The sequence below is a fragment of the Vespula pensylvanica genome, chromosome 9, assembly GCF_014466175.1.
Source record: "Vespula pensylvanica isolate Volc-1 chromosome 9, ASM1446617v1, whole genome shotgun sequence".
Taxonomy (NCBI): Eukaryota; Metazoa; Arthropoda; class Insecta; order Hymenoptera; family Vespidae; genus Vespula; species Vespula pensylvanica.
In genome coordinates, this window is record NC_057693.1 from 7429448 (window position 1) to 7453754 (window position 24307).

The 24307-nt window shown below is 37.4% G+C and overlaps 3 protein-coding genes and 1 long non-coding RNA gene across 5 annotated transcripts in view; 1 reads left to right on the top strand and 3 right to left on the bottom strand.

Moving 5' to 3' along the window:
• Positions 1–5363, bottom strand: part of LOC122631929 (protein patched) — a 30985-nt gene extending 25622 nt beyond the window's left edge. For both annotated transcript variants that reach the window (XM_043818164.1, XM_043818163.1), the window contains exons 1-2: positions 4477–5363; positions 2679–3644 (exon numbers count right to left, since the gene is read on the bottom strand). In XM_043818164.1, coding sequence (XP_043674099.1) covers positions 2679–2984 — 306 coding nt within the window. In that variant the 5' untranslated portion in view covers positions 2985–3644; positions 4477–5363. The remainder of the gene's footprint in view (positions 1–2678; positions 3645–4476) is intronic.
• A 160-nt stretch (positions 5364–5523) lies between these two features.
• LOC122631940 lies at positions 5524–7938 on the top strand. The gene is made up of 2 exons (XR_006327789.1): positions 5524–6070; positions 7355–7938. It is a non-coding gene; the product is annotated as an uncharacterized LOC122631940 (long non-coding RNA).
• A 9842-nt stretch (positions 7939–17780) lies between these two features.
• Positions 17781–19934, bottom strand: LOC122631937 (ejaculatory bulb-specific protein 3-like). Its single transcript, XM_043818186.1, has 2 exons — positions 19416–19934; positions 17781–18162 (listed from the first exon to the last, which is right to left on the bottom strand). The coding sequence occupies exons 1-2, from the start codon at positions 19627–19629 to the stop codon at positions 17912–17914; spliced, it is 465 nt and encodes a 154-aa protein (XP_043674121.1). The 5' UTR covers positions 19630–19934; the 3' UTR covers positions 17781–17911.
• A 497-nt stretch (positions 19935–20431) lies between these two features.
• Positions 20432–23786, bottom strand: LOC122631939 (protein sneaky-like). Its single transcript, XM_043818188.1, has 5 exons — positions 23490–23786; positions 22590–23107; positions 22249–22436; positions 21527–22053; positions 20432–21391 (listed from the first exon to the last, which is right to left on the bottom strand). Exons 1-5 carry the CDS (start codon positions 23778–23780, stop codon positions 20741–20743), a joined length of 2175 nt encoding a protein of 724 aa, XP_043674123.1. The 5' UTR covers positions 23781–23786; the 3' UTR covers positions 20432–20740.
• Between the last annotated feature and the right edge of the window lie 521 nt (positions 23787–24307).

Consider the following 24307-nt stretch of genomic DNA (forward strand, 5'->3'; position numbering starts at 1 on the left):
GTTACGTCATTGTAATTTACAAAAAATTCGAGTAGTTTTGCCGACGATTCAATCGGTGATTGAACCTCGATCGTGATGATGCTGTACTGAAAAACGTGTATATGTATAACTGAACGGGAATATGTATGAATTTGATTCTTAATACAATTCAAAAATTTTTCGTTTTACGATTCGATTGAGAAAAAAAGAAAAAGGAAAAAAGAAAAGAAAAGAAAAAAGAAGAAATTATTAGATAAAGAAACAAAAAAAGAAAAAGGAAACGAGTTTAGACGTCTCAATCGTCCAGTTTGATAGATTCGTTCTGAAAAGATACGACGACCAGAACGGAAGAAGAAGAATAAGAAGAAAAAGAAGAAGGAGAAGAAGAAGAAGAAGAAGAAGGAGAAGAAGAAGAAGACAAAGGTAATAGGACGTCTTCCTTGCTCAAAGAAAATTCCAAGAAAAGTCGAGCGGAGGTGGAGTCCTCCGCTTCAGGGAGGTCCGAGCATCGTAAAAGACGCTTGTGGGATGAGGTAGTGAGAGAAAGAAAAAGAAAGAGAAAGAGAAAGAGAGAGAGAGAGAGAAAGAGAGAGAGAAGAAGACCCGACTCCTTCGAAAGGCGATACGCTTCGTTCCTGCTTCGCACGCCGCGTACACATTTTCGTCGACCTTCTCTGCACGAGAAAGAGAGAAAGAGAAAGAGAACAGGAAGAATCTCGTGGAAGGATCTAGGAAGAAGAGTAAACAAGGATAAAATACTATCCTTCCAATACATCGCGTATGTGTGTGTGTGTGTGTGTGTATGCCTTAACATTTCTTAGATACATTTAATGAAAAGGAATATTTTATTTTTCCTATGGACAAGTTCAAACAACATGAATCAGTTTTTTAAATACGATAAATCTAACACAATTTAATCTTCCGCGTCCTTCTCTCTCTCTCTCTCTCTCTCTCTTTATATATATATATATATATCTTTCTCTTTCTTTTACCTCCTTCTTAGAGAGTCCAATAGCCGCAAACGTCGACGAAACACAGTTGTTCTTTGGACCACCCGCGTGTGTGAAAGTTTACAGCTAGTCGAGAGTATCTATCTCTCACTCACTATCTCTCTCTCTCTCTTTCTCTTTCTTGCGAACGCAAGCAAGTAAACAAGGCTGCGCGCGCTTTCTATCTTACTGTTCTTCGTCCTTTCCTTATAAAATACGAATACGTATGCACCACTTCGTTTATTATACTATACTATACTCCTTCTCTCTCACCTCTCCAAGGAGGTACGATGCTGTTCCTGTTCCTTCTACTCCTTGTTGCTGTTATTGCCGTTGCCGTTGCCGTTGCCGTTGCTGTTGCTGCTGCACGGTGAACGATCTCGAAAGGCGTATTCGGTCTTCAAACGGCCCGCTTTAATCGCCGATCCAAGATATCGTAACGCTTCGTGGAAAGGTAACGGCGCCGTTCCGGTAAACGAGCAGATATAATTTGCATCGAATTCATATCGTTATTTTTTCGGTTCTCTCTTACTCTTTCTCTCTCTCTCTCTCTCTCTCTCTCTCTCTCTCTCTCTCTCTCTCTCTCTCTCTCTCTCTCTCTCTCTCTCTCTCTCTCTCTCTCTCTCTCTTGGGATGTTCAATGGTAACGTAAGTTCGTCCTATTATCTATTATCTATAAATATATTTGAAATATGTGCGATCTTTTCATATCGACATTCGGATTCCTATTTTTCCTCTATACCTTTATCTTTATCTTTATGTCCTTTTCATATTACCACCGTAATTATCTATTTCTTGCACGGCAAAGCGCTTTTATCGTCTGTTAACTTTATTCGTTCGTTCGTTTGCTTATTTTTTAATCGAAACATTCCTACGACACTATTTCGAAGAAGAGAGAGAGAGAGAGAGAGAGGAGACTATAAATTTGTATCATTTATAACCATACGTATGTATATATTACTACTTGTTTACAATATGTGTAAGCCTGTGAGATTTCTCATAGATATCGTCCCATTAAATGGAATAAAGTAAAATACGATATTCTTTTAAATGTTCGTCAACGATACGTGTGATCCTTGGTTGAATCCCGTATACGAGAGAATTTGATATCCAAGAAGTACTGTCGGAAAAAAGAAAATAAAAAGACAGAGAGAGAAAGAGAGAGAGAGAGACAACATATACTTTGTCGATTAAAACAACATAGCGATACCTTCCCTAGTGATACGGAAATTACACGACTCGAAGTTAAATACCGGTTACGTGTACGACAACACGAGACCTTTTATTCATTTTTTTTCTTCTTCTTCTTCGTCTTCTTTTTCTTCTTCTTCGAAGTCGAGGACGTGTTTTTAGCCGAATTCTTAGTAAGCGGAAAGAGAAAGAGTATGGTAAGGAAGAAAAAGAGAGAGAGAGAGAGAGAGAGGGAAAAAGGGAGATAGGTATAAAGAGAAAAAGATATAGAAACAAATAGAAAAATAAAGGTTATGTACGACTCGACTCAACTCAATGATATAACAACAATTCGTAATAAATGCGTTACCCTTTTCGTCGTTACCAATATTGATAAGACTTGTTAATGAATAAATCTAAACGGTGAGGTGAAAGAAAACGAAAACGAGGAATAAAAAAAATCAAACGAAAGTAAAAACAAAATAAAATAATGAAGAGAGCAAAACGCAAGCAAGTAAAAAAATGAAATGGCGTCCTAACCTTTTCGAGTTGATCCAAGGCGATGGCGGCGTCGGTCCAGCTCGGTCTGACGTATAAATCAGACTCGTGACGTCGTTTGTTGCTTTCGGCGATGGCCTTAGCGAAATTATTTTCGCAACGATGAACATTCCCATTTAATGGCGTGGCTAAACTCGTAGTAGTGATAGTCGTCGTCGCCGTCGTCGTCGTCGACGTCGTCGTCGTCGTCGTCGTAGCCGTGTTCGTCGACGAGGAAGAGGACGACGACGTCTGCAAGACGGAAGGGCGTCCCGCTAGGATCCCTGTTGGGCCGGACGCAGAAACCATGATCCGTCATGCATTCGCCCCGGCACGTCGCTCTGTGTAACTATTTTTAATATCCCCTTCTTCTTCCACCTCCTCCTCCTCCTCCTCCTCTTTCCACCACCACCGCCACCTCCCGCCCTCCTCCCGCCGTCCTCCTCCACCTCCACTTCTTTCTCCACCTCCACCGTCTCCACGTGTCTTATACACGGGGGTGTAGGAGGTGGGGATAAAGGAGGAGATCCAAGAGTTTTCTTAAGGTTTAGTTATTTCGTGGAAAGTCGTCCTTTCTCGGTTATAAGAGAAAATCGCATAAACGAGTACGTGAGATACAAATCGACGAAATTCTGGCTCGTTCCAATCGATAAATTCAAATTCCCGCCAAATATGCCAGGAATGTCTACCTTAACGTGACGTGCGACGTGACGTAACACGAGAATATTCTCGCGGTAATACGCGAAAAAGATAACCTCTTCTATACGGCCAAAGGATTGTATATATATGTACGTGTGTATATATTTATGTGTATATATATATATATATCTCACAAAACTGTTCTGGATTAGTTGTTCTCACTTTTTTTTTTCTTCTTCTCTTGGCCTTTTCGTGTGAATCGTATGTATATTCTAATTCTTTTCCTTCTTCTTCTTCTTCTTCTTCTTCCTCTTCCTTCTTCTTTTTCTTCTTTATAATTATTGTTATTGTTATTATTATTATTATTATTATTATTATCTTACACACTATACAAAAGTTTGCACTCTGAACAAAACACAACTGCAATTGCACCGTTTTTACACGAAATCAAACCCGAACGTCGAGGAATAATACGAAAGAAAAAATAAAGAATGAACGAATGAATGAAAGGTAGGAAGGAAGAAAGATAAAAAAAATGCAACTTGGGAAACACGAGTTAACGAGGGATAAAACAACAAAGTTGACGCGCGCCAAGCGTGCGTAGTAAAGTAGACGTCGTCGTACGCGAAGAGAACGAAAGAGAAAGAGCGCGCTCCCGCTTATAGATTAGCTGCTCGTACCGCTGCTCGAGCGTAAATACGAACCTGCACCTCTCTTTTCTTCCTCCCTTCCACCGCGACCGACTTGAGCACAACCCCCCACCCCTCTACTACCGCTTCATCTTTACGCTAACCCTTCTCCTTCTTCCTCTTCTTTTCTCTCTCTCTCTTTCTTTCTCCCTCTATCTGCCTCTTACTATCTCACTCTCACTCTCTCGTCTTTCTCCTTCTTCTCGATTCACACCGACACGAGCCGCGCGGCGCACACGCGAGGACTGTTTTGAAATATCGCGCGACCACCGTGAAGCTATCCGCGGCTCGTTTTCGCGCGAAACTTGCAGGGCGCGCGCGCGCGCACGGCTACACTCGTTCGTTCTCTCGGAGAGAGATAGAGAGAGACAGAGAGAGAGAGAGAGAAGGAGACAGTGTGAGAGAGAGAGAGAGAAAGAGATAGAGAAGGGAAAGGGAGGGAGGAGAAAACACGTGCTTTTCACGTAGCTTACCATATACCGTGTTCCATTTATTCTTTATGGTATATTCTCGACAATATTCGTAAAAATGTTTATTCTCATTCAACGAACATCCGGTTCACGCACGTAGGCGTAAGTATCGTCTTAAAGGAGAAGCAGGCACACGCGTGTGTCGTCAACGCCAGACGAAGAAAGAAGAAGAAGAAGAAGACCGAGAGTGTTCTACGGTCCAGCGACGAACACTGTCTCTCTCTCTCTCTCTCTCTCTCTCTCTCTCTACCAGCGAGTTATCACGTCTTCTCTTTTCTTCCTTCGTCTTCCCCTTCTCGCACGATCCTTCTTCTTCGTCTTTCTTTCTTTCTTTTGATACTTCTCGTCGTTGCCTCCTCACTGCCAACTTCGTAATATTCTTCCTCGCGTATCTTATTCTCTTCGTCGTCCTCGCCGCCGTCTTTATTATCGGACACCGGCGTACGCGACCGCCGCTTAGAGCAGTCTAAGTCCGTACTAAACGAAACGCGCTGCCACATTTCTTTCGTGGCCTGCGCCGGCCATAGTTGACGGGCCCTCCCCTCTCCAGCGCCACAGCGTGATCGGACCGCGCGAATACACAGGACCGTACGTAGTTCCATCGAGTACCCGCGACACATTGTACTTGAAAAAACTTTCGTTGCGTATCTTTAAACTTTACACGTTGAAACCAATTCGACAAAACATTTTTATCTGCACGTCGTCGAAGTGAAAGATCACGTCACGACTATTTAACGTTACGCATTTTAATTGTAACTATTCGACCGAAACTCATCTACTACGAACTGATACTACATTGTAAAAATTAACGTATAAATGAAATACAAAAGTCTTTCGTTGGAACTATCTACGCGTGGAATTAGTTCGCGTTAAATAATGTAATATATATATAAATAAATACACACATATATACAAGCAATATATATACAAAAGATATATTTTCGCGACTGGACACGCGACTCGATACGCGAGTGACCAACCGAATGACATCAGAGCCGAGTATAACCGAAAATGGCCGAAGATGGACTACCTCGTACGGGATTGGTCGGTACGAGTGGCGTTCTCCGTTGCTAGGATACGCCGATGCGCCGTGCGATCGGCCGAGGGGAGCACAACGCTGGACCACACACGCGGTACCATTTTCCCTCGAGCAATAACATTACCCACACAGAGACGCGCCTCCTTACGCGACACGCACGAGGGCGCGGGGATCGCTGCGGTCTTCTCGGTTCTCTCTCTCTCTCTCTCTCTCTCGCCCATACCTCGTCTCTTTCCCTCTCACTCTCATCTTTTCCTATTCTCCTCTCGTTCTTTCTACCCTCTCCGTCGTTCCCTTCTAACACACCGTTCTGAAAGCTTTATATACGCACCGCGTTTCACGCGGCGTATCCTAGAACGAGGAAGATAGAGATAGAAAGGGTTAGGAACAGGATCCAAGAAAGAAAGAGAGAGAGAGAGAGAGAGAAAGATAGTCCACTAATTCATCGGACCTTAACAAGAACCTGGCCGAAATCCTTTAATCAAGATCGTCTACCGGAAATGAGACAATTCCTAAAGACGATGCCACGACTTCATATGTGTCCGGTCGAAACAGCAGGTACGAATATTAATAGAAAAGATTCTCGAGACTCAACTTGGCGATATAGATACGATATTTCTTATTACTTTTTTTTCTTCCTTCCAACTTCCTCCTCCTTCTCTTCTTCCTACTAATTTACCTATCCCTCTTTAACCCTTTCACCCAATCCCTATGTAAAATCTCACCGTGAATGCACCGTTGTGGTTAAAGGGATCGCGTGCTCTTGCGGTACGCCTCAAACACTTTTCGTAAGCGGTTAATAGGTTATATTTTTCGCGAATGCGTTAAAGGTGTCGGAAGGATAGCGGAATTGTTATTTATCGATAATGATATTTCCGTACGGGACGATTCTTTTTTATTGTTCGATTTGAGAATAGAAATGGAAAGAAAAGAAAGAAAACAGTTAAAGATGAAATAGAAAGAACAATGTATTCTTCTGAAAAGAGGTTAGAAAATAAGAAGAAGAAGGTATGAGAAGAAGTAGAAAGAGTTGGCAGATCGGAAGAGTTAACGCACGTACGTACATATATACGTACGTATGTATGATGTGTGTATGTACGCATGTATGTACGTATGTATATATGTACGAACACGCGACCACCCACGGTGACAACGAGCCGAGCACCGGGTTCGGCAAACAGCAGATAATTTTGCACTCTGAACGCGCGTATCGTCGATACACGCTCGCGGCATTTTTCGTTTTAAGCCGAAGCAGTGAATCGCGAAAGCTTGAATGATAGATGAAAGAAGGGGAGAGAAAGAGAGAAAGGCGATGGAGGAGTTGGGGTAAGACGGAGGTGAGAGTAAAGCGAATGAAATACATATAGACTGGACTCCGATTACGAAAATACGCGATAAGGCGAAAATAATGTATCCGGTATCGATCGATGAAATGTATCAATCGATATCCTTTTAAATCATGAAATTTCGTTGCAACAAATAATTTCATGTTTTTTCCCATCTCTCTCCCTCTCTCTCTCTCTCTCTCTCTCTCTCTCTCTCTCTCTCTCTCTCTCTCTCTCTCTCTCTTTCTATTTTTCTGTCGGATTTATTGAAAACATCATTTTATTCTTTTTTTCGTTAAATTGTCGTTGACATACTTTTTATCTTATAGATAATTAACAAAACGTAGAATACGTAGCCAATAATAATAATAATAATAATAATAATAATAATAATAATAATAATAATAATAATAATAATAATAATCGTACAAAGTTGTATGCATAGATAATTGAGATCTTACCGGTATACCGGTATAAATCCGCCGATAAAATCCAATATTACGTGATAATTTTTCAGTCTACTCGCTGAGATAAAAGAATGGAAGGGGGAAAAGGACAGGATGATGGAAACATTCGTTGATACCGCGTGGTCTACCTTTGATCCACCCCAAGACGGCTCTTCTCTTGCACCGGGTACCGGCGGATCGCCGACGAGGCACCGTGTGGAGCGACCGTTAATAATTTTTACGACACTCTTAACTCGCCACCCGGTATTAAGCGGTCCACCAGAGAAGACGGCCTTTTGATCTTTGCCGACGCGGTATCGACTTAATGAGTGCGAGAGGGAGATAGCGGGTGAGTCAGCGCGGACCGCGGGGGCACATGGGAGCGTAATGGCAGCGCGGTAGGGGGTGGGTTGAGGTAAGGAGGAAGAGAAAGATCAGTAGGAGAAATCGGCCCCCTCCCCTTTTTCCCCGTGTAACTCTTTTTCTACGCTAACTCCGATGCCTGGATTGTTGCCTGATGTCAGGCGCACTGATACTGTGTGATTAACATTTTATAACTTTCGTTTTGTTTTCTTTTTTTTTCCTCCTAATTCAATAGGTTTTTCGACAAAGAGATTTTTTTTTCTAATTATATATATATATTATGTTTATTTAATTATTACGATTTATTTATTCGCACTTTTTTCTTCTTCCATTCTTTTTATACGCCACTAGTTACGAACGTATTGAGATTTTTAACATCATACGCACAGACGCACACACACATCGATGGAATGTCGAACGATTAGTTTGATATAAATAAGAGGAATATACGTGAGATAAGTGAATACATCGTAATCGGTGAAAATATTAGATATATCCCCGGTTGGTTATAACATATTATCGTACTCAAGACTCGAGCAATTATCTACTCTTTGCGTGCTCTTTAATGCGTGTTTCATTGTAAGACAAGAGGTATACCTTCTTCTGCTCGGAGCTAAGTATTAAAACCGTACGTGTATATACGACGTTTCAAATTGGCGACACGACGTAGAGGCTGAGTCAGGAGGTATACGAGTAGAGATATGAGGATTGGGAAGTAGAGAAAAGTTGGATCATGCTTAAGCCTCGGGGGTAACTCAACGAAGAATATAAGTATAACCAGAGTTGTTGTTGCTCAGCGTTTCCTTTTTGCAAACTGCCTACACGACTGAATATCCAGCCCACGTATAACAAGAAAATACCTATATTCTAACACGCATACAGACATACACAGATAAATGCAGACCACATACATACACGCGTACGTGCTAGTCCCTTTTTCCAGGACTTGGATTGTAAAAAAAGAAAGAAAAAAAAAAGAAAGAAAAAAGAAAGAGAGAAGAAGAAGAAGAAGAAGAAGTCGACTACTTCCTTACGCAAAATGACGCGATGCGGCACGTTCGTTCGTTCGTTCATTCGTTCTTTCGTTCGTTCGTTCGTTCGTTCGTTCGTTCGTTCGTTCGTTCGTTCGTTCGTTCGTTCGTTCGTTCGTTCGTTTGCTTGTATCGGGGCTGCGTTCAACGGTGCGTGCACACGAGAGACGCGAGAGATGCTATCGACCACCAGGATGGCTCTCGGGACTTCTCTTGGGACCACCCATCGGCAAAATAATAAACACGGAATGCGGCATACATGTCCGTCCGTTCATCCGTCCGTCCATCCGTCCGTCCGTTCATCCGTCCATCCGTCCATCCATCCAACCGTTTGTCTCTATTTCGCAGATACGATCGAAGCAAGGAGACCCTTCTTCCTCTTCTTCAGCAACTTTTTCTTTTTCTTCTTATTCTTATTCTTTTGCTTCTTTTTCTCCTTCTTCTTCTTCTTCTTCTTCTTCTTCTTCTTCTTCTCTTACTACTAGAAAGAAAAAGAAAAGGAAAAGGAAATAATGAATTACATTAACGTAGTATTTCTGAAACGCAATAATGAAGGATCAACGAGATTATCATTTGATCGTACTTTCTATTAATATTAATAATATTAAAACGATATGATCCTTATCTAGATTTTATTTTTGTGGGATTATTAAAGCGAGAATTATTCGAGCTAAGATAGTTATAGGAATGATTTTGATTTATCCGCTAGCTCGCGTGATTAGTGGATCCTTGTTCACGAAGTAGAGTCTCCGTATTCGGTTGGTAACGCCCACGGTGGTGTATTAATCCGAGGCAACGCAATATATCGTAAAACGTACGACACAAGCTAAGATAAGTATTAAAGTTGCCAGTACGTCCGTGCGTCCATGCGATCTATCGCGATCTATCCTTCCGCGATAGATCTTGACGCAAACGCCCACGCGAAGAACCGACACGATTCGACCGAGCCCGAATTTCTCTTTTCCTATTTCAAACTCGTTTTCTGATATTGCGCGATTGTGCGTTTTGCGGCGATAATAATCGATACTGCTAGATCATACGTCAATCGGAATTGACATATTCGATTATCTACAGATTGTCTCTATCGTTCCTTGTGATATTTGTTCGAGCTATGAAAGATTTAAGGGGGGGGGGGTGGATGGGGGCGGTGGAATATAATTTAGTTCGATGAAACTTTCCATCGTGCCAAGGGCTATTCGCGAACGTTGACACACGTATGTATCTCTAATCGTCTCGACGAATGATATGGTATATCGAGATACTATCTACTGTGATATGCACGCATACATACGAGTTTTCATAAGTATTCGTACGTGAGACATCGACCTATGATACGCTATTTGGTACGATAGAAGGTAAAGAGGGAGACCGTGTCGTTAACGGGACATGCATTTTCCCCTCATAGATCATTAATTTTAAAACAATGTCGAAGTTGGACGAGAACCTACGCACGTTAGATACGTGTGGTAGGGTTAGTTTAACCGAGTGGATGGTAGAAAAGAGAAGGACGAGGAATAAGAGGATGAGGAGGAGAAAAGGGGATCGGACTTACTAATTGCGACGACGTCGGTGGTCTCGAGAAGGCACCGCGGGCCATAATGAAAAGCAATATGGCCAACTCCGCGTACCGGCCAGTCCAGGGGCGCTGATTTTACATCGGTAAATGTCCCGAATCCGGATCGTAAATCCGTGGAGAACGAATCGCGATAGCCTGCGAGCATCGAAGGAAGCATCCATCGCTTCCTTTGCCGCTCGACAGCAACTAACGTTGCCCGAACCTTATTAGGGACCCGTTCCGGAAAACTTACCACCGTGATGCCATTTAATTATTTATTTAACCACACTACCGAGTTACGTATATTATGATATTATATCTTGGATTTATAAAGAAAACATTCGTCGCGCATGATCGCGTTATATTTTCATTTTCAAAGTAATATCGTCTATCGGCGTTTATTAACAACGCCAATTTCGTCCTTATCATTAACGTCTCATTCCTTTCGCTTTACTTTATTTTATTTTTGATTACGTCTGAATTACGAAGAACTATCGTTTGAAATTGAAACATTTCTCTATCTCTCTTTCTTGAAATTTTAACGAGCGAAACCTTCGTTACGGATCGAGTAACATAAGCGGAGGTGTTCAAGAAGCATTGTGTCCCTTCTCCGTAGTCTCTTTTTCCGTTGTACGTCGAGAGATGAAGAAAGTCAGTAAATTTCCGTAGGCACTAGCGGCACTACCTGCTGCTAGTCGTGCGCTCTGTTTGCGTAGGACGAGGACCACCCAGGTAGTCACCAACGCCTCTGTGCCTTTCCTACGCGACGTGGAATTGACTTAGCTGAATCCCCGTGAGACGATGATGCTGAACTCAGGATGAGAAGGATGAGAAGAAGAAGGTGAAAGAGAAAGAGAAGGAGGAGAAGTAGGAGGAGGAAGAGGAGGAAGAGGAGGAGGAGGAGGAGGAGGAGGAGGAGGTGTGGCAGAACTGCTCGAAGGACGAGGATGAAAGGCAAAAGAAAAGAAAGAGAGACAAAGAGAGAAAGAGAGATAGTGCGTTGGTCGTACGCAACGAAAGCCTTTAACCCGAGCCTATCCAGCGCGTTATTTTTCATCCCATTGTCCGTCGACAGGATCGCGACTCCCCACGACGAAGGATTCTCAATGAGTCCTCAATGAGAAATAGGAGATCCTCTAGTTTCGCAAGAATTTCCTAAAATATCGAACGTCTGCCAATCTTTTTTTTTCAACGAGAAAGAAGAAATCAGTTGCTACAATGCTCCTATTGTATTTCTTACTTATCACTATACTTATCGAATTAAATAAAGAAGAATTGAGAAACGAAAAAAAAGATTTTTTCTTAATTGGTAAAGAAAGCGAACAATAAGAAAGGCGGAGGGAAAGAGAAGAAAAGAAAAAGCACGAGCTCCGGATCTTCGTAAAGTGAAAAGGAATAAATAGAAATATTACCGACGCTGCTATTTAAGTGACGAGATAATTTCAAAAAAAAACAAGAGAGAAAGAGGAAACAGAAACTAGAAGAAGAAGAAGAAGAAGAAGAAGAAGAAGAAGAAGAAGAAGAAGAAGAAAGAAAGAAAGAAAGAAAGAAAGAAAGAAAAACGAAGAAGAAGAAGAAGAAGAAGGAGAGAAGGAAAAAAAGAGAAAAGATTCAAGGATGCGTTCTTCCCAAAGAAAAAAATAAGATAATAAGTGATAAATAAAAAAAAATGAAAAGTGAGAAAAAGGGTTTGTGTATAATACGTACCTACTTACTTACTTCCTTACTTACGTACGCACATACATACATACGTCACGCATATGTACATGCCTATATAAGTTGGGACGTTAATCGACGGAGTCGAGGAGAACGCCAGAAGGTCAATCGAAAGGAATGAAGGAAACGTGGGTGCGCGCGAGCGCAAAGAGAGTCAGTGTGCCGTTCGTTTTGGTGGGGCCGCGCACGCTCGCGCAAGTCTCTCGCTTGCGCACGCTCGCGCACGCTCGCGGTTCCTGGCGTGAAGGGGTTAAGGAAGGGTAAGAGTATCGAGTTAAGGTAAAGTGCGAAGTGGAGACGGCCCCTTATAATAGCGCGGCGCGTTGGGTGGTCCCCTCGGACTCGCTGTGGGTGGTCCCTCGAACGCACAGACGCACACAATCGTACAACAACACACGTACGCGTACGCACAACCTCGATATTAAACGGAGCCACGCGTAACGTGGTTTAGCCAGCGCGCGCGCGCGCACGTTCCTTCGTTCTTTCGACGTAAATAGGCCCGTTTCGACGCTATATATCATTTTATTTAACGCCGTAACAACAACACCTATATATCTATACAATGTATTATGCAATGCGAATAATTCTAAATGTTTTCTTTTATTTTGTTCTTCTTTCTTTTTCTTCTTTTTTTTTTTCTTTTTTTTTTTTTTTTCTTTATATTTTTGTTCCAGTTTGTTCCAGGTTAGAAAAATATTTGAAATTCAGACGATTCGGTAGTATCTAGGAGATTATCGATATAATCTCTAGTGTAAAAAATGATTTTTTTTTTTCGTATGTATTGTATAAGATAAGAGATATTTCGATTATTTCGTTAATTTTCCATAAGAACGATCTCTCTTCTTTTCACTTTCTTTCATTCGATTTCGTTTATTAGTTCAAATTTACAAAATATGAATTCTGCCGGTGAAACTTGCAGGCACGAATAATATCATCTCGAAGATATGATGTAGTCATTTTCCTTATCGGTGAATTTTTATAACGAATCACATGCATTCCCGCATTCTGTATATACACATAAATAAATAAATAAATAAATAAATATATATATATATGGAACAATATATTACGAAGAAAAATGTTAGATCGTTTGACAAAATATGAAATGAATTATCGGATGAATCGTTCGTAAAATTTTATTGTAGTCTCTTTTTTTTCATTTGGCCCTTTTTTTCATCGAAATAAGGTAGCTCGGAATTTGGACTGTAGGAAGAAGAAGTAGTAGAAGAAGAAGATGAAGAAGAAGAAGAAGAAGAAAGAGAAGGAAGAAGAGGAGGAGGAGAAGAAGAAGAAGAAGAAGAAGAAGAAAGAGGAGAGGAGAAGAGGAGAAGTCTCAACGTGGGTGGTCCAAGAGAGATTTGCCTTCCGCTAAATATCGCCTTTGCGCCCTCGACGTGGGTGGCCTCTCTCTTTGCTGCTGGTAGAAAAGGAGAGAGTCCTTCTCTTCTCTCCTTTCTCTCTCTCTCTTTTTCTCAGTCTTTTTCTCTCAATCTTTTTCTCTCAATCTTTTTCTCTCACTCACTGTCCATATTTCTTTCTCTCTTTCTCTCTTTATATATATATATATATATATATATATATATATCTTTCTTCGCCCTCTCGACAAAGCGTACTACCCTCTTGTCTTTCCATCCTCCTTCCACGAAGACGATACTCTTTATGCACGCGTATCGTCCACTTATCGTGCACGTAAACTTTGTACGTCGCCATGTTGTACGGCAAACCAGCGTCTTCGTTTCCGACAAGATAGAAAGAGGAAGAAGTTAAAGAGAGGCCCCCTATAATTCTTTTCTCACCTCAAGTATGTATATTATTTTCATTTTTAATATAAATAAAATGAGGAGGAAAAGAAGGGAGGAGAAAAGAGAGAGAGAGAGAGAGAGAGAAAGTGAGAGACAGAGGGAGTTATTCGCTTTAAAAGATCCTACGATTATAATTATTCTATTTCGATTTCAATGTTTTTCTTACATTTTTTTTTTTTTTTTTTTTTTTTTTATTAAAACGCATTATAAAAAATATTATTCCTTATCGGAAAAAAAGAAATGTACATTTCTTATATGTAATGCAAGTAATTATTTTTCAACTAGTCGATTAATTTATATTCATTCTATATACATTCTCTTTCTCTTTCCCTTTCTCTTTGTCTCTCTTTCTACAGATACTTTATAATAGTAATATTAGAAGACAAGAAGATAAGAAATTTTCTCTTCTAGGTGTTCGAGACTCGCGCTCGTTGAAGATCGTTGAACCAAGGAGAAGGGATGCGGGATAGATCGTGATGACTACAAGGAGAAAGCGAGCGAAAGAGAGAGAGAGAGAGAGAGAGAGAGAGAGAGAGAGAGAGAGAGAGAGAGAGAGAGAGAGAGTGAGAGAGAAAGGGCGACACGACGCGTGTGGTCCAGGCCGATGGTAGACGACGAGCAAGACGGGACCTGGACGACGACAGCATCTTATCCGAGAGGTACGGATCGATTGATCAATGGCGAAATCGATGCTTTCTTGGTTCGAGACTGATCGAGTCCGCTCCGTGGTACGCTCGGGCGCACAAGTATTTTTCACCCTACCGCGAAGACGAACATGCCCAACTCGAGTGGACTCTCGAGGGATCGGGGAAGATCGTCGAATTTTCGATGGACTAGATCGATCGAATCGCTTGATCCAAAAAAGGAAAAAACTTCAAAAAAGAGAAAGGTAAGATGTGGTTTTTCTTGTTTTTTTCTTCCTTTTTTTTTTTTAATTTATCTCTTATATTTACTTCTCATTTTTATCTACATTTTCTTTTTTTTTTTTCATTTCGTTTTACTTTGCTCTCTTTCTTTTCTATCATCCGAGGATTTGATCTATAATGATCGATTTCGTACGGATCGATGATCGATGAATATCGATAGAAGAATAAGAAGGACGCGAATCGAATTTATATCTTTGAGACCTGGCGACATCTGTTGTCGTGTTCGAAAAGCTAATTACACTAGCGTCTAATTGAAAATCCTTTCGTTATCGATAATCTTACGTGCGATATTGTAGGATAGCAAAATCAAAAAAAATAAATCAAAAAAAAATAAAAAAAATTAAAAAGGAAGAAGAAAATAAAAATAAAGAAGGAGGGGTGGGAGTGGGAGGAAAAAATAATAATAATAATAATAAAAAGAACAAAAAAAGAAAAATAAAATAAAATAAAATAAAATAATATAAAATAAAATGTAGAAAGAGATACTATTATTTGGCAGGAAGTGTAGAATACACGTGAGGAATAAATACGGAAGGAAAAAGAGAAAGAGAAAGAGAAAGAGAAAGAGAGGGGGTAGAGAGCGGGTCCGGCACGGTCTAATGCTAATGCAGCTACCATTAGCAAGTAGTGAATCGAATGTAAAGTCGGACATAAGGTGGGACCACACAGGTCGTCGAGGGAGGTTTATACGGGGCCAGCAGATGCAGTGCCCCATAAACAGCGGGGCAGGACCACCCAACGTGCTTGTTCCTTCGTTTCGTTCCTTCGTCTGTTTCCTTCATAACCACGATAGCCTGCCCCCTTCTCTTTCCTGTATCTGTGAAAGGGTATAATACGAGGAACGAGTATGCGTGTCTCTTCTTCGTATTCGCATGTATCCCTACACATTATATATATATATATATATATATATATATTTACTATATATAATATATATACTCTCTACTAATATAGGCATATATGTCTATATGTATGTATGTACGCGTGTATGTATATATATATATATATATAACGTTGACTATATCACTCCCTTATCTATAAGTAGAAACTCCCTTTTTATTTATTGTTCTAACGTGAAGCGTATAAATAATTATAAAGCAAAAATTTATAGTAATCACTTCGATTCGATAACATACAATTTTACAAGTACAACAACAACGTATTATATATTTTAACAAATATGTAATTTCACTTAATCATCTGTCGTCAATAGAGGTCTATCGATGCGTCAGACAATTGACGTCATAAATAGGATGCGTTTTAGCTACAGAATCGATAAAAACAAATCGTTTCGTATATTATTATTATTATTATTATTATTATTATTATTCTTTTTGTCAGTTACGATTAATAATCATTGACTCATCTCAAATTTTTTCTAAGAAAATACGATTAAATTCGATTAGGGGATTAAAAGGGACAGCTCTATTAAAACTCGTCAAGTCGTTTATTTGATTTAAAGCTTCGTTAAAAAGAAGAAGAAAAAAAAAGAAAAGAAATACTTGCATGATTCTATTCGCGTTTACTTTTCTCTGTTCGTCATCATTCTCCCTGAAGGGACAATGAAAAGAAATCCGTAGAACGAATTTCTCTTTCGTCTCTTTTTTACGACTTTTATATACCTACGACACGCCATTCAAACAACATAGTTTCGGAACTTGGAAGCAATGAACAGGGCGTTCCTGTCCTCTTCAAGGACAAAGACAAGACATACTCGAGGTCTTCGATTTCTAAGAAGCTCCGAAAAGATCGTTCCTAACATCTGACCACCCACGTTAGTCTTCCACGTTTCATCTTCCACGATCTACGGGCGATCCGGGCGGACGGGGGAGAAGGGAAGGGATATCGTTTCTAACTCTAAACTAATTTCTAAGTTCTTGTGTATGGGAAAGAAAAAAGGAGATAAGACAGTCTTTTAATGAAACGTTTGATGGACGTATTTTCGAAATAAAAATTTTCTCATTTGGAAATCTAACGACTCTCAACAATATATTTTCACGAATAACGAAAGATGATAATATAATCGATCGAAAAAGTAAATAAAAAATGTTGAAGAGAAAAACTTGAATTTAATTATTAAAGTCACGAACTAATTTCTAAATTCTTATTTAAGGAAAATATAAGAAAAAGATAGAACGACATAAAGAAAATATTGCTCTCGAGAATTAGAAATATAACTAACGATGGTCTAATGACGTTAGTACAAATTTCCACGAAGAATGGAGAAGAGAAAAATAATCGATCGAAGGTGAAAATAAATGTTAGGATAGAGATTGAAGTTACATATATATAGATAGTTGTATTGTTAGATGACAAGGCAAAAGAATCAAATAGCATTAGGTCGTCGGGTCGTTCATGAGTCCAGTTATGAATCATGAACTTGTTTTGCCTTCTTTGTGTGTTCTTGCGCAACTATTTTCATTGTCACTGATTTTCTTGCGTATCGTAAATCCCCAACGTCTTTATCCCGTAAGTAGGTATCTATGTATGTATGATATGTACATATATGTAAGTATGCAACGAAGTCTAATAAACATCGTAAATACCAACCAAGGATTCGCTTTTCGTCCTTCAAATTATATATATATATTTCTCTCTCCATTCCTTTCCTTTCCTTTTCTGTCCTTTCCTTTTCTTTCTTTCTTTCTTTCTTTCTTTCTTACCTTTTTCTTTTTTATTTGAGAGAAGATAAACAAAGAAATCTGTTTGTTATTTGATATCAGCAGAGTGATCGTATATATATATTTTTAGATTTCATTTTCCAGGATTAATATGATTAATGATTTACAGGGTTATTCGATTCGTGTTAATCCTTAAATCCATGTGATTGCGAAAGTAGAAATATATTAGAATATGTAATACGTAACATTATTATGCGCGTTTGTATGTATTGTGAATGAATTTAATTTTTTTCTTTTCTTTATAAATGAAATTTTATAAAAATAATTTTGTTAGTTACTTTCATTTAAAAAAAAATATTTTTCTATATTTTTTAATAAATATGATATATATATATACATATATATATATATATATATATATATATATATATATATACGATATCATAATGTGATATAATTATGTAATTATTATCAATAACATGATTATTATTTTGATTGCTTTAATATTGAGCTCATATTTTCCTCTACAAATTTCTACTAAAATAAATCATTCATCGAAGGATTAAAGGATCAAGATATTCGAAATATTGGATACATAACTGATTGCGATCTTTTTAAGAATCTAACGGTAAGTTCGATTCTTTGGAATCTTTTTTGCTATTATCTTGATCCTCAGACTTATTATTAGAAAATTTATTTTCTAGGTAAAGTCGTCTGTATTCGCCATCGGGATCATACTTTTCTTCGAGGTGACCCCATTCCATTGGTTTCTCGTCGATCAAATAATGAGATAGTTTATCAGCTGCAATTTTTTGCGCTTCGCTACAGGACGAACAATTGGTCGATAATGCGTCTGGTAAATTTCCTAGAAAAAATTTTACTTTTCTCATATGAATCTTTTTTTTTCCTTTTTTTTCCCTTTTTTTTAACAAAGAGAGAGAGAGAGAGAGAGAGAGAGATTTAACGTAACAAAATCTCTTTACAATTTTTTAATGTAACTCGAGGAATTTTATGCGGTAATAATAATTTTTGGCTCGTTAATATGATTCATTAATATTCTCCTTCTCTCCTTTCATCGATTTTCTTTTTTTATTACTACGATAATGGCAGAAGTAATGGCAGAGATGCGATAATGACAGTTTTTTCAACAGCAGAATAACATCGTTATAGTGTCATTAAGCAGATATCTTACGAATGCATCGTAAACAGATATTATACCAATCGTCGTAGACATATAGAATGCGTCTATATATAAAACAATTAGAGAGATAGATGTATAAATACATAATATTGATTGTATATAAAAAATTGAGAAAGAAAATATCAATGAACATATCGGATAAAAACTATTCAAGAAAATCTATAAATATATGATTGTACGAATTAAGCGTATATAGTAAATTAAAAAATAAATAAATGCGCGAATAAAACGACATATTTTTCGTTCAAAAGGAAAAAACGATGGAATATATAAACGCAAAAATATATAAACGTAGCATAAAACAAAATTGAAGGAAGAAAAACGAACAAAATAGACAATAAAATATGTCGATAAAAAAGCAATAAAGAGGTTTTAGATTATTAGAAAAAAAAAAAAAAAAAAGGAAAAAAAAAGAACAAAGAAGTATAATTTAACGAACGAGAAGAAGGAAACAAAAAAGTTAGTAACAATCTTGTGGTCAAGATATGACCTTTCATATTTCGTCCTTGTACGCTCTGTATCATCGTAATGGCTTTCATAAAATCACACTACACACGTGCATAAGAACGTCTTTACGCAGATCGTGCGTAGCCTTTAACGTGAAGAAGAAGAAAAAATTTCTTAATGGTAATTTCTTAATGACTTATCCTAAAATATTTTACGACGATACTGAAAGCTTCTTGATATTTCGATAAAGATGTTTCAAACTATGTATATGCGTATTGGTCTTATTTATATTCCGTTAACGCTTTTCCGTCTTTCGATTCGTCTTTTTGTTTTTTGCCAGATCAATAAAATTATTACTAATGTTTTTTCTTTCTTGAGTTTTCACCAAGTGTTTGATCATAATGATTTCGTTTCGCACGATAGGGAAATTTCTAAATGACTAACTTGGAATTTGAAAGATGTGTACTTACTTTTTAATTCCATCGCGTCCGGCGTGCAAGGATTTCGATCGAGAAGGCAGCCCACGTAAACCTTCAATAGTCTCTCGCTTTTAATAATACCATCGATATCGATGTTATCGTATTTGGTCGTATATTTCTTCCCTTCCTCCGTTCTATTTTCTTCTTTAGCGAAAGTTTCTTGAAAAACGATGTTGCACGTTGCCAATATAATAAAGATTAACATTTTTCTTTCGTATATATATATATGTATATATTTTTCTGTTTTCAATAATTTATAACACGAAATATTTCGTTAACTCTTCTTTCGTCGAATAACTTCTTTCTGTAAATACGATTTTTGTTCGAAATGTCTTTTATAGTACTCGATGTGGTTCGTTAGACGCACGAGATCGTATTAAATATAATATTCTCGATCGGAAGATTTCGTGATTATATAATATTGATCGGTCGAAACAACAACATAAGTCAAATTCGACTTCGTATGTACGTATGTATACATGGTATATTTCTTGGAACATAAATATTTCTTTTTTTTTTTTATATTGACATACGATTAAATAAGTATTCCTAGAGACGTAATACGTGTTTAGAAAAATAAATAAATAAGAGAGAAAGAGATGCGAGAAGAGGTAATATTTCTTAGAACGTCTCTTCTTCGTTTTTTTTTTCCTCTTTTTGATTTTGTCATCCATGTTTTTGTTTTTTTCTCTCGACGTTATTCCGTAGTCTTTTTCTCTTGACCGAGAAAAGTCAATGAACAGAATAATTCTAGGAAATATTATGTTCGAAGAAATTTCCAGGACATTAATTTATGCTTACTATGTTTGAAAATTTATGAATTATGAATAAGTACGACATTCGCTATTCTTTTTCTTCTTCTTCTTCTTTTACTGATCACATGCTATTATTAATCTCTTATTTCGATATGCATATGCACATATTTTATTTTAATTGTAACATATATACATATATATATATATATATATCTAATCGTAAAATAAAAAAAAATGTATATCAGACGGATCGTTTCTAATTTAAAAATAGATTTAACAAAGAAGTCTCACGAAGTATTAGAAATAAAATAGTTAACGTTCAGAATGATTTCCTGATTGTGCTAATGGATCTAATGAATGGAATATTTAATTTGATGATTTCAACGTCTTCAATAAGACGATGATACTTCGAGACTATAAAATGTAAACTTGAAATCGTATCGTAACTCGGTCTTTGTGATTTTCCAACGACTTTCAAAGGTCACGTCAGAGAGAAGGATCGAAGAGAGAGAAAAAGAGAGGGAGAGAAAGAGAAAGAGAGAGATAACAGCTCGTTGTTATTCATTCCGTTGACTCAGACTCATCCATTGGTTCTTCCGAATCGGTATCACAAACATCGGCACAGGCATAGCAAATTTGTCCGATGTCTCTCCAACATTCCTCGCAATGAACGAAAGGACAACCTGGTGTTGTACATCGACGAAATTTAATACCCCTTCGTGGTTCAACCTCTCCGCAAACTAAACATTTTTCTCTTGCCGATTCGAATAATTTTAACCAGCCGAAAAGTTTCGGCCATTCTTTCCTTAAGGCCATTGTGAAGGAGATCTCTTGTTCCAAATGTCGTGTCCTAGCCAATGCTATAATCTTCGCTTTCGTAAATTTTACGTAACCGTGTCTTCGACGTAAACTTTCGTTGTATAGATATAATATACGTCGTTTTTGACGAGTCCGATAAAAAAACGAGCAAATAAAGAAACGCGTCCTCTGAGTATAAGCGGACGTATAGATTAAGATGAAAACGGCTAGGAAGGTACAATAAATCTGAAGTATTAGATTACTTGGCAATTCGGTTGGTCTTGGTAAACATGGTGCATTAGTTATAACAGTTTTCGTGTGTTTCTTCACGTTGAAACCATTGATCAAATGTCTGATCAGAGAAGCTATGACACCTGTACCTTTAATCTGCAAACTCAGATCGTGATGACCAACCTATACTGCGTATAAATAATATATGACTAGAAAAGTAGAGGAAAAAGAGAAAGATAGAGACAGAGACAGAGAGAAAACAAAAAATAAATGAATGAAAGATTTGCATTTAAATATCATATAATCGAATAATTCTACCTGAGTAAATTCCAATCGTGAATGACGGCGAATCAAATCGAGTGCTTCGAAGAATAATCTGTCCATTAGTATGAAACTCGTAGCTATGATTATTTCAAAAAGGAGTTTCAACGTTTCACCTGTGATATGTTGTCTCTCGGCTTTGCTCGTCTTTAAACCGTAAGGATCGATAAAATTAGTTCTCTCGGCCTTCTTTAATGGTAACAAGGTAATGCTACCACGAGCTTTTCTTCTAGCATCGATCTTTCGAAAATAACGTGTCACGTAAATGTTATCAAACTCTATATCGGTCAGATAACTGTCGTGATACTTTTGAGCGTTCAATATAATTTTCAGAAAAATTAATGATAAACATCTCTTTGCAAATATCATCACCGATTCGAAGTATCTCCTTCTGACGTTGAAATCATACATTATTGCTTTTGCAGCGGTCGCGGCATCATGAATATCTAATATGGGCGGCGCAATCTTTAATTTGTATTGAAGTTTCGCATCCTTCAAACTTTCACTAAATTTATTTCGAGTATCTGATAGTAAAAGAAAAAAAAAAAAAAAAAAAAAAAGAAAAGAAAAGGAAATATAAAAAACGGTATAATTTCTTTCCTTTAATTTATCATTAAAAAGAAGTAAAAAAAATAAAGAAAGAAAAAAAAAAAAAGAAAGAAAGAAAATCTACTAAACCTTTTAAAGAATTACTACGATAAAAAAAATTACAATCTTACTTTTTAATGCTACGTAACCATCGCCAACACCAACATCGACTTGTCCATCAGGATCACATATATTAGCTCCACCCAAAGCTTGTACGAGATTGCAAACGAACGTCAACTTCATCGGCCAGCATAATAGCCAGGCTGCAAAAACGCTTACCTTGTTATAACACTTGTCGTAAGCATCGGCGAACATGTCTCTGAAAAAAAAAAAAAAAAAAAAAAAGAGAGAAGAAATAGAAAAAGAAGGAAAAAGAAAAAAAATCTTACAATCGAATAAAAAAGAAGAACGTATGCATTTTATAATAAAATTCATCATCGTTTTCAATGATTTCTCTCTCTCTCTCTCTTACCTGCATCTACCAGCACCACGGCTAAGTTGTTCCTCGCAACGTGCTTCAACTTTCATCTTATATTTGACCGAATAAAATTCAGCTTCCGATTTGGCATCTTTCATCTCCTTTTTTCGCTTATCCTCGATCTCTTCGCTCCTCTTAGAATCCCCTTGAATTTCATCGAGATAATCATTCTCCTCTTTCAATCTCATCATCTCTTCCTCTCCTTCGATCTCCTCCACTATCGGACTCATCAGATCTCTAACCGATGATAAAGCATCCTTTAACTCGCCAGCGTTCGATCTCATTTCTAAAATGGCCCGATGAAAAGGCTCGAACATAAGATCAGCTCGAGTCTTAGTCAAATTATACGTCAATTTGGCCGTACAAGCAAAACTTCTTATAACTTCTTTCCCATTGTATGTCATATTAAAAATAGGTCCAGCGATTATATATCCAAGTATCAATGCTCTCAGCATAATACGTCCGGCACGACCGAAAAATGCAGGAAACGAAAGAATACAGATGCATCTTATCTGTAACGTTAAATAAGAATAAAGATTAGATCTATGATATCTAAGTAAGTGACGTGAAACATTTATCATTTTTCCTTTTATCTTTCTTTCTTTGTTTTTTTTTTATTTTTTTTTTTTTGCGCTAGGAACGCGTCAGGATGACACGAACTCGTTTCTTCGAGATCATTTGCATAAAGTTAATTTACAATATGCTGTTCTAAGAATAATGAAAAGATTAACGTAATTAGTATTCATTAACAGCCAATAATCGAATTGATCAGTATTTCCTTCGATCGATTGAAATCGTTCGATTGAATTTTCAATTTGATTTATATGTAACTTATTACATGACTACTTAATTCTGTTATTCCATGAAAGTTTAATAAATATTATAGATTATTACCTGAACAGACGTAGCACAACCGATAGATAATATAAGGATAATAATACTACCAAGATATACAGTGGTATAACGATCAAATTTTAATTGGAAGATAATTGTTCGATAAAAAATAATACCGAGAAAGATACCCATTAAAAATCCTATAAAGCTACGTGATTTTTTATGAGTACCGAGAGGATCATAACAAATGTGATAAAATGTTGGACACATTTTCAAATAACGCTTTAATATATCTTCACGCGAACGTTCGACCGTTCGTCCGATTCTACTCATTTTTTCGAACCCCGTCATTTTATTTTAAAATTAATGAAATATTAAAAAAATAAATATGTATATACACACACACAAACACACACATATATATAGATATATAGATAAATAAATTCTTGACTCTTAACTTATTGCAAATGGATAAATTTGTTGCATGTAACGTGAACGTAGTTTTATTTACTTCATTGATTTTCGATTATCTTCAGAATGTAATATGAATTTTTTCTTCTTTTCTTTTCTTTTTATTTATTAATTGCAGATTTTAATCTACTCTATTTTACAGAATAATAAGTAAATATGCAGTGGGAAATTGATGTTTCCAAGCCATCTTTTTATTTATGAGAAGGATCTATTTTTAAATTCAATTAAAAATATATGTATATAAATACATATAAAATGCACTCTGTGTGCTATTACAACTTATTTTATTACTGATTATACGTAGATACCTGTTTCGAGGCGAGAATGTCAAACAACTTTTTTGTTCGATTCTCTTGGTAAGACAATTTTCTATTTATGATATTGAAAGAATCCACAACATTATTGCA